General features: G+C 40.7%; 1 protein-coding gene across 7 annotated transcripts in view; it reads right to left on the bottom strand.

The window, feature by feature from the left end:
* ADAMTSL3 (ADAMTS like 3) overlaps positions 1–14161 on the bottom strand; it is a 180353-nt gene that overhangs the window by 27987 nt on the left and 138205 nt on the right. For all 7 annotated transcript variants that reach the window (XM_069025491.1, XM_069025495.1, XM_069025493.1 and 4 more), the window contains 5 exons: positions 12995–13281; positions 6127–6256; positions 4861–5053; positions 4151–4330; positions 3221–3374 (listed from right to left, as the gene is read on the bottom strand). In XM_069025491.1, the coding sequence (XP_068881592.1) occupies positions 3221–3374; positions 4151–4330; positions 4861–5053; positions 6127–6256; positions 12995–13281 (944 nt within the window). The remainder of the gene's footprint in view (positions 1–3220; positions 3375–4150; positions 4331–4860; positions 5054–6126; positions 6257–12994; positions 13282–14161) is intronic.

The raw sequence follows: 14161 nt of genomic DNA, 5'->3' as shown, positions 1-14161 counted from the left end.
GCCCGCTCTGGTCAGCAGAGCTGATCTGGCTGAGAGCACCGGGCGGCGAGGAACGAAGCGCTGCAGGAGCAAGGGCACACACCCCCGAGCCCTCCCGTGCCAGCTCGAGTTGGCCACACGGGAAGAGTCGGGACACAGTGATGTTGGTGCTAGAAATGAGCCCAGTTGCGTTTGGTGTGCTTTGGTAGGTGACAGAGAGAAAAGTCAGAGCCTGCAGAACGAGCTGATGAGCCAGGAAATGGACACACAGATCACAACACTTCTCAGCTTGTCTGAGTCTGGAATCAGTACTGCTATTCCACTTGGGAGGTACTTAAATAAAAAGACAACTACGCTGATGGCACACAAATGATACCCGGAAAGCTGCATGTATGTGTGCTCCAAATATGCTGCGAAGAAATAGGTGAAAAGCTAAATGCTTCAAGCATTCAGTAAGTGTGTACACTATAGGAACTACACCCTGGAGTGCGTTCTTATGCTTATAAAACAAAATGGTTATTTTCAATGTTTTGGGTAATGAGTTCAGACCTGTGGGGATATCATGGTTTCATAATTACAGAGCTTTTAAATCGGGATTCGTTATCCAGATACAAGGTTCCCTCAACCATTTCACATGGTACAACAATTAAATTGTTTTAGGCACTCAGTTTACTAAAATTATTAAAGTAGCATCCTGTTTTTAATAAGTTATTGGGCCCCAAATATTTATTTTCAGGGAAGCGTTCCAGTATTAAATCTTCCATTTCCAAAATCCAACTTACAGACACAGTAAGTGTAACTTTAAACACACAAATTAAAATACTTCAGGCTGTGGTCTGTTTACACTAGTTATTCCAACTTAGAATTAAACCCAGTGCATACTTATAAATATGTTAACAAGTCTCATCCATTTCATTTCTTTAAAAAAGACAGACCACTAACTCTCATCAGCAGTTCAACACTAAAGGGTGTGTGTAATTTTACTGGTGACAGGTGAGCAAGGCTGAGAGTGAAACAAAGTTCAGAGCTGTGGATGGCAGGCTGTATAAATATATAAGGTCATATGAAAGTATGAGGCCACATAAGTATGCATTCTCTAGATCCTCAGTGTCTTTCAATCTTGCAGCTGCTGAGGTAATGGACTGTTTGGGAGAGTAAAGGTAAATCTTAAGGAATATATGCTGGAGCCATTGGACCTCATTATCACCTGATACAAATCCATCTGCATCTGTGACCTGTAATGGTCCTGAACAGCTTCAGCTGGGTTTCAGATCCTGGTGACCTCAGGGCTAGACTGGTGTTATTTCCTATTTCTCAGAGCCCAGAGTCAGGAATGTTTCTACTTAATAAGCCCTGCTAAGCCAGAAAACAGCTACGATTGCCAGTCTCAGGGTGAAAGATTAAGCCTAAAATGACTCAGCACTGTCATGAGACAGTAAAAAAGGCACTCATGTGAGCCACAGAAGCATCACCTTGAGAAGGAGCATTTAGAAACTGCTCTCCAAGGCAAGAACCCCCAACAGCAGTCACACCTCACACCACACTGCTCCTCATCCATCCTCATCACCCCTCATCCTACAGCCATGCTCTGTTCCTGCCTTCTACTCACTCCCTCTTCAAGGCAGCCTGAACCCACGGCTGCAGGAGGAGATGCCTCCTCCACGTTCCTGGGAATCCAAAGCCTGATGCTGTCCTAGCCCTGGCTCCTTCTGCAAGACCCAAACAGGGCATGGGCCAGCCTCACACCTTCCCCTGCCCTCCTGCTGCACAGCAGGAGGATCACCAGGCACATCTGAGCTGCTGAGGCTCCCTTGCTCCAAAGGGTCATGGAAATAGAGGGAGAGGACAGCGATTCTCTTTATGACTTTGATGTGCACCATTCTGGCTGATGGTGTTCCCTCTGCAGCCCTGTGTGCTGCTCTCTAGGAGCTCTGCTGGAAGCTGACATGGTCACATTAACATCAGTCTGAGCTAAGCAGTTTGCAAACCAGCTCCACTGCCATTCAACTATCCACAATTAATTAAATTCAGATAGATATGCAGCTCAAAATATTTTATTAAACCTTATGCCAAGGACATTCCTGGAAGTCCACAGGGCTTTATTTAAGTGGAGTTTCGAACCTCAGAATTTTGGCATGTTAATCTGAAATGCAGGCCAGGAAAAGAAGTTTCATATTATGTATGAATCAGTAATTATTCTATTTCTTATTTTGTTTTGTGAATAATCTTTAAAGCAAAGCTTCAAAATGTATCAAGTAGCTATTTCTTCACAACACCACAAGCTGGGTCAAAACATGTCTATCTCTGACTTGTGATCAAAACCAGGCCATTGAAAAAGGCTTTTTGTTTTCCCCCAGCTCAAAACTAAAAGCTCTTTTTTTTCCTTTCTTCTCAGCACCCTCAAACCTGCAAACCAATATATAATTGTATATATACTCCTTTATAAAGGAAGAGGAGCACAGGTTCAGACATTCAGCTGCAATTTAGAGCTGCTTATTCTAAATTAGCATATAAAATTAAATATACTCAGTATCAGAGAGGTTTTTCCATCGGTGTTAAACACACAATTAGTGCAACTACCATCAGTAGCATAACCCAATTGTGCCCAAATTGTACAATTTCTACAGAAAATCTTTCTGAAAAGGTTCTTGCATAGACAGTAATAAAATATCAGATTTTTTTGAAGAGTATCTGTACTGTCACCGTTCCCTGTACAGCTAATGAGGCCAGGGTTCTTATTTATACTAGGAAAGATAGAAATTATACCTAAAATTATTACTGGCATAAAGTTTCAGGTTTTGAATTCCACCATGTTAAGCAAAATATCCAGTGTAATACAAATGTACAACAAAAAGACAAGGCAGCAGAACTGGATTCTTATCTTTTCTAATGTCCGTTGTGACTTATGGTAAATTTATGAATTTATCTTTTTATTTTTTTTTTTCCCAGTTGGAATAGTGTAAACAATAAAGGAAATATCAGATTAAATTATGCATAAGAATGAGGGTGAGAGGTATGTACCATAATATATTCAAAAACCACTTCTTTAGATCATAACCTTTGTTTCTGAGTGGCAGAAATAAAAATAAAAATGATCCTGTTATTACAGGTATAGTTACTGTGACACTCAGAGTTTGTGCCAAGTTTTCTTGTGATAGTATAGGGAGATGAGTGAATTAATGTGTACACAGATTTATAAATAGATCATTCCAAATCAGCAAGGAACCAGATAAATACTTACTGTTGCAGGCACTCATCTGACAAGACCTTACAAGCAGTGAAGGAGACAGAGCACTACACATTGAGCCATTTAATGTGACATATTGGCCCTTTGCTGTTAGGTTCTGGCAGGCAAGTTTCCTTCTCTGGACTCCAACACCGCAGCTTACTGAGCACTGTGAAAGGAAGGATGCAGTCAAGCTAAACTTGGTGCTCCATACCACGTATGCTAATTTTAAACTAGCTTTCTGGTGGGTTTTCTTTAATTTTTTAAATTTTTTTTTAGTTCTGAGAGAGTACACACACACTACTTCATAGGAATCCTTGTGTTGTCTAGTTATTAAAATCTAATATTAGTTATTAAACTCTCTCCACTTTTTCAGGCAATAAGAATATAAGACAGAAAGCTTTTCCAGCAAGCAAGACAGGAATTAAAATAACATAGCAGTGTTTATGTCCAGCCATGGGCAGAACAGAGCAATGAGATCTGGTATCTGAGAGAAACAATTCAGCAGGTTCTAAATAGTCTGCCAAGTCTCTCAACCCTCTCCCTTAGGTTGTATTGCATGAACCTATAATTGCAGCTTCTAAATTCAATTTTCTAAATCATTTCGAATGGGGAGTGGCAGCAAGCTTGCATTAAATGGGAAAGGAGGAGGATGTATTGCAGAATAATGCAAAGAATTGATTTTTGGAATCTGTACCATGTCTGCTAGAAAGCAGCCAGGTCATTACAGCCTGTCCTTCAGCGACTGAAACACTGCCCAGGAGGGGGGCTCTGATCAGCCTGGCTGCAGGCAGGGATGCACACTTTAGTTCAGTACAGGCCTTGTGAAAGCTCCAGCTGCCCTGGCAATTTACTGCCCCAAACAGCTCATTCACCCAGGCAGAAATCTCTAGAGCTTTTGTTGGAATGGAGGGTTTTGGTTCCCCATTATTGAGGTTTGCTCACCTTGGACCATTCTCCAAAGACCACCTGAGGAGGACAGTCAACTTTTGCACATGCTTTGCTAGTTGGCAATTTGGGCTCCTGGCAGGTGCCATCAGGGTGTTTCAGGAAACTTCCATCTGTCAGCAGCTGCTTGCAGGACACTTTGCGGGTCTGAATCCCTCCTCCACAAGTACGTGAGCACTGAGGAGGAGAAGAATTAAACACAGCATTTACACCTGCATGGACATCTGTGCTCTTGAAAAACGACATCTACTTTGAATGAAAAATCAAGCAGCACAGAAAATTCCTCTGTTAAAATATTTACTGTATTAGAGATGAGGAGAACTGGAGTTTAAAAGTCAAACATACCACCTGAATGCAAGCAAGTAGTAGAAATCTTAGAGAAAAACGTGCATCTTATGCATAAATCTATGTCACTCACCAGTTAATTAAAAAAAAAAAAAAAGAAGGTATTGTGTTTAGAGAGCTTAGGGAGAGAGATGATGTATGGAATAAGTGGTATCCAGCTTCTGAAATCCTAACAAGGACTTCCACCTCATCCTGTGACTACCCACTGGCACAGGAGTGTGAAGCAGTGCTTTTGGGTTAGTCTGTTCCAATGGTGCAAGCTGAAACACTTACAGAAGGCTGGCAGCTGCCTTCTGTGCTGCACAGTTTCGAGTCCCTGGCCAGAGGAACACATTTAAGCTCTTTCTGTGAGCCAGCCATACCTGTTGCCATTCCTCAGCGTGCCAAGCAGGGGGACAATCAATCTGGTTACAGGCTTGTAAAGAGTGAGGCTTTGGGTCTTTGCACTCCTGGGCAGCAGGAGCAGATCCCCCGGGCTGCTGGCAGGACACGTCCCTCGTCTGGATCCCGACCCCGCAGGTCGCCGAGCAGCGGCTCCAGGGGCCGCTCTGCCACCTGTCCCAAAAAACACAGCCAAAAACTCACCTTCAGCAACACACCTCCCACTGGGGAAGGAACAGTCTCACCCAAACAGAGCCTAGCAAAAAGCACAGCTGCAGGCACAGTTATTGATCGATGGCTAAAACATCCTTTTGATTCAGCTGGAGCGCAAAATTGTAAATTGGATTTATAAACTTGCAGGTAACAAGCAAATGCAGGATTTATTAACAATAAAGTAATAAACGGTCATTTTCAGACAAAGTTAGTTTTTACCAGTGTTTACCTTCAGAGTGCTCCTCTTAGAAAACAGCCTGTTGGCAAGCTGCTGATGTTTACATTTTTAAATGTAAATATGTAAATAGAGCTTATATTTACAAAACTTCCTTTAAATGTGTATACGTTTTCTACAAAACATCCTGTTCCTGTGAACTTCTTCCCTGCATTCAGCAAGAGCAGGTTTCTGCAAACACGTTGAAACAATTTGCAAAGGATCTGGGATGTCAGAGATCAAAAATGGGTAAATAAGGCAGTACACATCAAAATTTCACATATGGCCCTTTCAAGTGATCAAATGACCTAGAGGTTTGCTTGGATTTGGACTAGGTCCGTTCTTTCCCCAGAATCTCCAAATAAACATAAGAACTATGTGGAGCTACTAAAGAAGCATTAAATTAAGGTACCTTTAAATAATAATTTCATTTTTTTTCGTTCGGTAAAGATAAAAAGTAAATATTCTCAGCTTTTTTTTTTTTTTGGTGCAATATCCTCAAAATTTTCCTTCTACCACTAGGAGAGTTAAGGCTCTTTTTCCAGCTCTGGCAGATATTCAACACGGAAGAGATTTATTTCAGAAAACGTCCCCTATTTCATCAGTGAGATATGAAAAGCGGAAAAGGAGTGAACAAGACCAAAAAAACACCCCAACCCCAAAACCTTGTTGAAAACAGAAGTAGTGAAATTTCATCCCAAAGCATGACCACAGTCCTGCAATCAGAACCCTTTCTGAGAAAGCCAATGTTTAAATAAACATCAATAAAGTCCCATTAACCCTTCCTTTGCCACCAGATGATTTCACTATCGCGGGGTACCTCGGAGGGCAGAGCTTTGTGTTGCAGGTCCGAGTCATTGGGGGTGGCCTCTTGGAACTGTCACACAGGGTTTCATTGGCACCTTGCTTTGTCTCTACGTGCAGGCACATGGCAATGGCTTCCTGTGTGCCTGCATCCAAAAGGAAAATACTCGTGAAACAGTGAAGATGGAGTAGATTTCTGTAAAGCTTACTCTTGAATAACACTCGGTGAAAGGCTCTGACACTGAATTAGATAGCAGGCTTAGAAGTAACATCTCAAGCAGAAAGGAACGCAGAGGCAAGATGCTCAAAAGATACTCGAGAATTATATCTTAATTTTACTTCTGTGAGATTTAAAAGGCTTGATTTTACATTCTACTTCTCTGAAAAACAATTAAAAAAACAGGTTTTTCTGTCAAGCCACTACCAGAGGCTGCATCTGCTGGTTCTGTAATGGTCCTAAGCCAGCTACTACCTCCATTGCCAAAACGGAGGTAAAAGTGATTCCTTCTCACTTACCTTGCCTTTAATAAAGAGCTAAAGATCTGAAAAAATTGCTATAAAAATGCAGAAAACTTGCAAAGCTATAGGCAGGAGAAACGTTCTATGTTTAGTCAGCCATTCTCAGGGGCCAAGAGATGCAATGGTTTTGCTGAAGGCAGCAAACCTGACCCAGCCTAAAGCTTTCCTCACTCGTTACCGTTCTTGGCACCTTCTGATCTGCAGCTCTGGCTACCTGGATCTTATTACTGAAGCATGGAAGATTACTAATACTCAAATTTCTATGAGTCAAAATGAAACGTAACATAAGTTTCCTTTAGAACAAGGCAGCTTAGTGAATACACATTCGGTGAATTACTTCTATTTTAAACCTTTGCAATTATCCAATTTTATATATCATATTTTTCAGTATGAAAGCCTTACCCAATTTCAAAGCTCACTCACATGCACATTAAATACAAGAAGGTTGTGATGTGCCTGGGGGATTCTGTGCAGCTGGGATGTTCTATACAAGCAATGCTAATGACAATCCTGTAGAACAAAAGAGCTGAAATCATAAAATACCTATATTGTTTCCAGGTAAAAATGTCTCTTAAAGAGTTACAGTTTCATAGCATTTAAATCGATTTCCTTCTTATCTTTCACTTAACTTCAGTGATTTTGAAAGGACACTGCTGACCATCTGCCATTCTGATTCCAGTGGGCTGGAATACCCAACCCTGAAAGTTCCACCCCCAGGCCAATATTTCTCTCCTGTATACAAGCACTGTCATGTTTCTCATAAACCAAAGATGTTCCCTCCATCTATAAATGATTTTGACTCAGTCCAGTGTATCAGCCAGCCCAGGCCACAATCCCACTTGAGCCAGTCCAGCTACTTCAGACACCTCAGCAGGGGTAAACCAGCAGTGATTTTCAGAGTAACACAGATTCCAATTTCTTTCAGGCTCTCTGGTACACCTCGAGATCCCCTCTGGGACTCATTTGCAGTTCAGAAAGACCTTGTTATATAAATGTTTTGACTACATCTACAAAGTGATGAATTTTTATAGAACAAAAGACCTGACCTTAAATATGATTGACAACCTATTCAGTTCTCTTGTATCAAAGTATTGATAATTACGTTAATGTAGAACACATGCACTATTTTACTAGTCAGGCTGAGAATAAATATTTAACAACAAATACCATGACTGTAATGCAGACATAAAAGTTCCTGAAGATGACAAAGCAATAAATATCTTTTTTGTTATAGAAGTAGGGGAATCAAAAGTTTTCTTTCCAGTCAGTCCTCAAGTGTTCATTTAACAGGAGCAGCTTCCCTTTCCCCTTGCATAGGAAATGCACATTTGGCTGTCTACAGGAGAGAAGGAAGTATTTAGAGTTGGGTCCTGACAGAAACAGATTTGCCTTAGCAGACAAGTAATCAAGTCCGTGTCAAGAACCCATATAATCTATATTTTAGGTCAAAATCTACCCCATGCTACTAAGCTTTAGCTTTGCTGACCTCACCTATGTTTCTGTGAGAAAACCACGCCCCAAGGTGATGCTGCTGCTCTGGAACAGGTTGTAATAGATGGAATCATCTTAATATCTCACACAACGGAAGGGAATTAAATTGAATTCCCTTCAGACCATCTAAATTGGCAATAACACCACGGGAAATTTTTATCTTGGTGTTATATAGGCTCAACTGGCCAGCCAAATGAACAAAAGGCATGTCATAGCAGGTGATGGGGTCTGACTACAAATTGCCACCTGGAGTTCATTAAGCCATTCCTTGCAGCAGGAGCTGTGTAGCTTTAATCACATTAGGAGAAGAAAACGTTGATATGTGGTGCATTTTTCATTTGACTGAAGTACAGAGCACAAACTGCATTAGCAATTCTTCCCCACTGGGGCCTCAATGAAAGAAAACTTGCACCCTGTTTTGATGCTGTAAGCACAAAATAGATACTAAAAAGTTGTTAAAAACCGACCACAAAGTCCCTTCCTGTTCCTTCATTCTCAGTTCGAGAACTCTATTCAATAAATAACTGCACTTAATTGATGTTACATTTGCTTGAAATTATCTGTCAAAATGTCTTCACAATTAATCAGATTTATCACTCCAAACTATAATTTTCCATTAGCTGGGAACTTCAATCACTGATAAACTCATTCTATGTCGATTGGAAAATGGAAAAATCTATTATTCAAACAAGCAAAGTTTTATATGTATGACTTTCTTGGCTTAGAATATAAACATAGTAGATAATTTAACTAAAACATTATGTATGCAGCAGGGAGCATTAAGTATTTTTACAGTAATCTGATGCACTATTGTAGTAATTACCCTACTATTCAGTGAAATAGAATATTTTCTACTTGAACCCAGCGTTCAAACCGCATATATTTACATTCTTTTACAATCTTTTCTGTGCGATGAAATATACAGTGCTTGAAGCTGTGTTAAAAGATCAAAATGCTTGAATTAAGCCCAGAATTCTTGTTCCTGCATTTTTAAAGTACAAAGAAAATGGGGGTGGAAAGCTGCTGTGCAAGCATTAAGAAGGTAGATCTATTCTCTAAAGCTGGAAGAGGAAGGACAATCATTTATCTACCTCAGATAGTCTCAGTTTGGTGGCTTCTTAAAAATATGTACTATAAGCTGAAAATAACTCAGAAGAAATGCCAATTTCTACACATCCTTGAGTATCTCTGTGCATCTATTTTATACCTCTGTAAGAGAGTAAACACCATCTGCAGCTAATGAAACAGCTGATACGGGTGACGGGTTATCCAGGTGACTCCAACACCAGTTGAGAGAGAATTCTCTCAGCTTTATATGTGAGGCTCTGAATGGTCATTGTTTTTCTCAGAGCCCTTAAGTTTGGCTGGAATCCATTAATATTCTAAGAATCTCAGGTTTCTCATAAATAAAATGGTAAACTTTTAGCCCTTATGGTCCAGACAAAAGCCTGAAAACACAACTTGACTGTACCCTGAAGTTACCAAAGCCACAGAGGCTATAGAGGAAATAACAGGAAGTGCATATGTTATTTGTTACTTAATCTCATTATTTTCAGGCCAATGTAATGACTTTAGGTGGCCCAAATAATCATTTTTGAAGCATATGGAGTATAAATAATAATAATAATAATGTTTAACCACCAAAATCTGCCTCTTGCAACTAACGGTATAATTAACCAAGAAAATGTTCAGTGATTTTTTAAAATGGAAAACATCCCTTTAAAATATTGTTGAATAGTTAAATGATTGACAACACTAAAGAAATGCTACAGATTACAACAAAAACATTTCTCTCCAGGCACACTCTTTATTCTCATAATCACTATTAATTCCCTACTGATGATGATATGAAAATTAAACTTACACCTGGGACTCTCACATCACAGCCAAAGTTCTTCAGATTTAAAAAAAAAGCAAAAACAAAAACAAAGAAACCCAAAAAAGCATTCTGGGAAAATGAAGGCAAATTTTGAGATCCCCAAGCATACAGCTGGCTTATTTTGAGTTTGGGATTTCTTCAGGCACTGAAGAAAAAACAGATCTCTAGATTTCAGAATGGTTACAGAGCTTCCTATGGGTATTAAAGGTGATGTCTGCCTATGACTAACAGGCCTCGACAACTTTTAGTTACACTCATGGAAAGACTGATGAAGGAGCATTAATTCTGCTAAGAGGCATAAAACAACACGGCTGCTCAAAACCTCAACCTGTTTGGCTCTTCACGTGCTGTGTGAGAAGCCACAGAGGTTTGGTGCAGAAAGCACACACATGACCCAAGACTGGTGTGACTTTTGCTCTAGAACAGGAAAGATGGTGTTTGATAAAGCCTGGCAAATCACTCTCTGTAAGTCTAATACCCAAAAAACCCCAGTGTTTCCATCTGCATTTTTTCATCTGCTTTGCAGAGGGACCAGAGCAGACTGAATTACAAGTCTAGTCTGTATGAGGATTAAAAAAGAGGTGCAAGTGACAAGCTCTGAAAGAGAGATTCGGACCTTGCTCAAATAGTGGCTATAAAGCTTCCAGCCTACTTAGACCCTGCAGACTTTCCCCTCATTCAGAAAGAGTTAAGCACTAAGAAATGGGGGTAGGGAGTACTGAGGATACAGAAATCCACAGGAATTTGTTTTAATAGCCACTGCTAGATGCATACATACTAGACAAAAAGTACCTAATATAATTTACATTACACTGGGTTATTCCAAACTCAGACAACATTTATTTCTTGTAGCGAAAGAGTTCATCTAATTGAAATGAGATTTGAACATAAAATTTAGCAGAAATGGATCAGCTCCTTTGAACTACACAATGGAAAAATAGTAGACAGTGAGATCATTAGTTAGTACATTGCAGTGAGTTGGAAACAGAAGAGATGTCTGGTTCCCTTAAAACTATTTATCGGCAGGTAATTTTTGGTCTGTTTGAAAGCCTTTGCCAAGGCAGCCAGAAGACCAGAGCTGATAGAAAGGAAAAATCACCTAACTAGCATAGCAACATGGGGGCTTCTGAAGCTGCTCATTGATAAAATACCCCAACAACTTCCCACATTTCCCAGGAGCATCGCATAAGGAAAATGTCTAGACACAGTACCAGTGATACCACAGAAGCCTTAAAAACACAAACAGATATTGTCTTTCAAACTTCTTCAAGTGAGTAATTTCTGCTGGATAGCAAACAAATTGTTAGATTACTATGAACGCCTCTAGGACAAATCTGGGTCAGGGAACTTCAGAAATTCATGAATGGGTCAGAAGTCAACAACAGAATCCATACTTGGCTCCCTCAGGAACAACATTAAGCTGAACATGAGATTTGTTCATCAGTCATTTTGAAGTTCCTTCCAATGAAACTGCTGTGTTCAGTACAGGCTCCTCAAATTACATCAGCCTGCACACCAAGGGCAAGTTTTTATGGGGATGCTTCTTCATGGACAAACTCAGCCTTGAAGATGCAGAATGCAAGCATGCACATGAGCAATAGCAGGCAAAGACTAGAGATTATTTCAGCCTACATATCTGATGATGTCCTCAAAATTAAAAAATCTTGGCGTTTTTGAACACCTCTGGCAAAGAAGTTGGCTAAAAAGCAGTCAAGTGGATTTAGGGTAGCAAGAAAATGGTCGTACGCTACAAGTATCAGTTGAGATACCAGAACTACAAATTTAGAATTAATGAAATGTTTGTTTCTGCTTTACAGTACAATTTCCTTATTTCTAAAAACATTTCCCTTATAAAAGTGATGAAACAGAGACACTCAGCCACAGCAGCTGTCACTACCATCTCATGTTTATACAAACACACTTGGACTACAGTCAGCCTCTCCTCCCTTGCCAGCCGTAATGCCCACTGCAGGTAGCAGAGGGAATGGGATGTTCCAGCTTTTGTGAGCACAGGTTATTCCTTGGATCAACCCCCTCAGTGAACAGCAGGGTTAAATGAAAAAGGAAGCACTATCAGTCACTTACCCTCCTGCTGCTCCCATTCTGGTGCATCCCTCCCAGCCTCTGTCTTCCAGGTTTGAGCTGGTGAATAGCACAAAGGAGGCTGCTGTCTGTGAGCTCTATCTCGCTCCCCGCTTCCAATTGTTTCTGTTTTCCCTTTTTCTACATTTTTTATTTCTTCTATGGGTACAACGGTCTTCACTTCCCACTGATGTCAGCAGTCCTGTCATATATAGGTGCGTTCACAATTCCACTGCCTCCACTTAACACTTCATAACTCACTTGTGTTCAGTCCCAAAGTACAGTAAGTAGTAGCAACACCAGCAGCCCTGTCTGGTAACATGTACTTACGAGGACAGGGAGATTCGATTACATCCAGGAAGGAATGTGCCTAACTACTTGCAGACAGATGTATGGCACAGAGCTCCTATGGAGTGATCCAGTGCACCAAAACCAGCTCCCGTTTGATCTTCACACCCATCAGGCTGGAAGCAAGCCTCCCTAGTTACAACTTTGTGTTCCTACTGTTCTGCAGAAAATGGCAGCATTTTGGAAGAAAAGGAAGAAACATGGGCATTTTTATTCTGAAACCATCCGCTTATGGTTCCTAGGAAAAGGTAGATCATCTGAACATTCCCACCACTGATGAATCAAATGTGCTGGTACCACAGCTGGCCTGGTAGCTGACACTCCTGAAGCAGCAAGACTAAAGCAAGTTGCTGTTATCAACTTCCAGCACCTTATTTAACCCAGTAAGTGTTTGATAAAGACAACAAAGTAGTTTGAAATACTCTATTGATAACCAAAAATATGTTAAAGCTTGTGCCTGCAGGTTTTCCTACAGATCAACATAGCTGCTTTAGGGTAACACCAACAGGAGATGCAGCAATACCAAATTCTTACAATTCAGGATAAATCAAGAAAAAAAAGGTACCTCCAAAACATGTGGCTGAACACGGAGTAAACCCAATGTATTCCCAGTCGTAAATCACACTGCCACCTTCAGCAAGAGGAAATTCTGGTGTGTAGGGGACAGGATCACTGTCACAGGACACCTGGTGACAGACTCGTTCTGTTGGTGGCTTCACATCTTCACATTCCTCCTCGGGCAGCTCGAGGTCGGTCTGAGTGAACGCGAGCAGAATGCGGCACTTCACATCCCGCACCTGGATGCCACTGCCACACGTGGCACTGCACGGAGACCAGGGCTCAGGGATAAACCTGCAAATCATCCCAGCACCATCATTCATTCCATGGAATTGTGTCTGTGTGTGCACAGTTAAAACACAGCCAACACATAAACTTGTGTTTATACACAGAGCAGACAATAAATAGCACTTACTGACGCTTAAACAGAATGCATAATCAAGTTGTCTTTAAGTCTTTCACTTGATTCTCATCCCAGACCATTTACCAAAATTCACACAAGGTGATGTAGGAAAAGAGGAGAAAGAATCATGAGGAACAGGGAAAGCTGTACCGTTTTTTCAGGAAAAAAGGAAAGCACCTAAAATCTTTTCTCAGTCTCCTTCAATGGGGAAAAGGAGGAGAAACTCCAGGAAGATCTACCTATACAATATAAAATAGCTCCCCAGGTACACAGACTTGGGCCTGTGCCCAAAGTATATTTGCAATCTGCTTAAATCTGAGAGGCCCTTACCTTACGTCATAGTAATAATCAGCAGCCAGAGAGAAGAGCAGCACTTTTCAGGTGGAGCCATATCCAGTGCACAGCACTGCAGGCTGCTCTTCAGATTCAATCTTGCAAGCAGCCTCTCATCTTCAATAAAGAGGTCTAACCAGACTGCAGTCCATCATTTTTATTAGAAAGCATTTATGCTCCCCATGAACTACAGTTAAATCTTGTTTTACAGGTCATGAATTTGTTATAATAGTCTCTCACTTTGAGGGTCACATTAATATCTGATAGTAATTTTCAAAATGGCACTAGAGCCAAGGGGTTGAATTTCATTTATAAAGTCATCCTGGGTGGGTCTAGGGTGTGCTTTTTAAGAAATAGAATACAGAATTTCCTAGAACTTTTTTTTTTTCCCCCATGAAAAGGCTGCAGTTGCTCTTTATTATGTGTCCAAATGCAGCT

This window comes from Aphelocoma coerulescens, chromosome 10, assembly GCF_041296385.1.
Source record: "Aphelocoma coerulescens isolate FSJ_1873_10779 chromosome 10, UR_Acoe_1.0, whole genome shotgun sequence".
Taxonomy (NCBI): domain Eukaryota; kingdom Metazoa; phylum Chordata; class Aves; order Passeriformes; family Corvidae; genus Aphelocoma; species Aphelocoma coerulescens.
The sequence above is the reverse complement of the archived record's forward strand: the minus strand, read 5'-3'. Positions and strand labels throughout refer to the sequence as shown.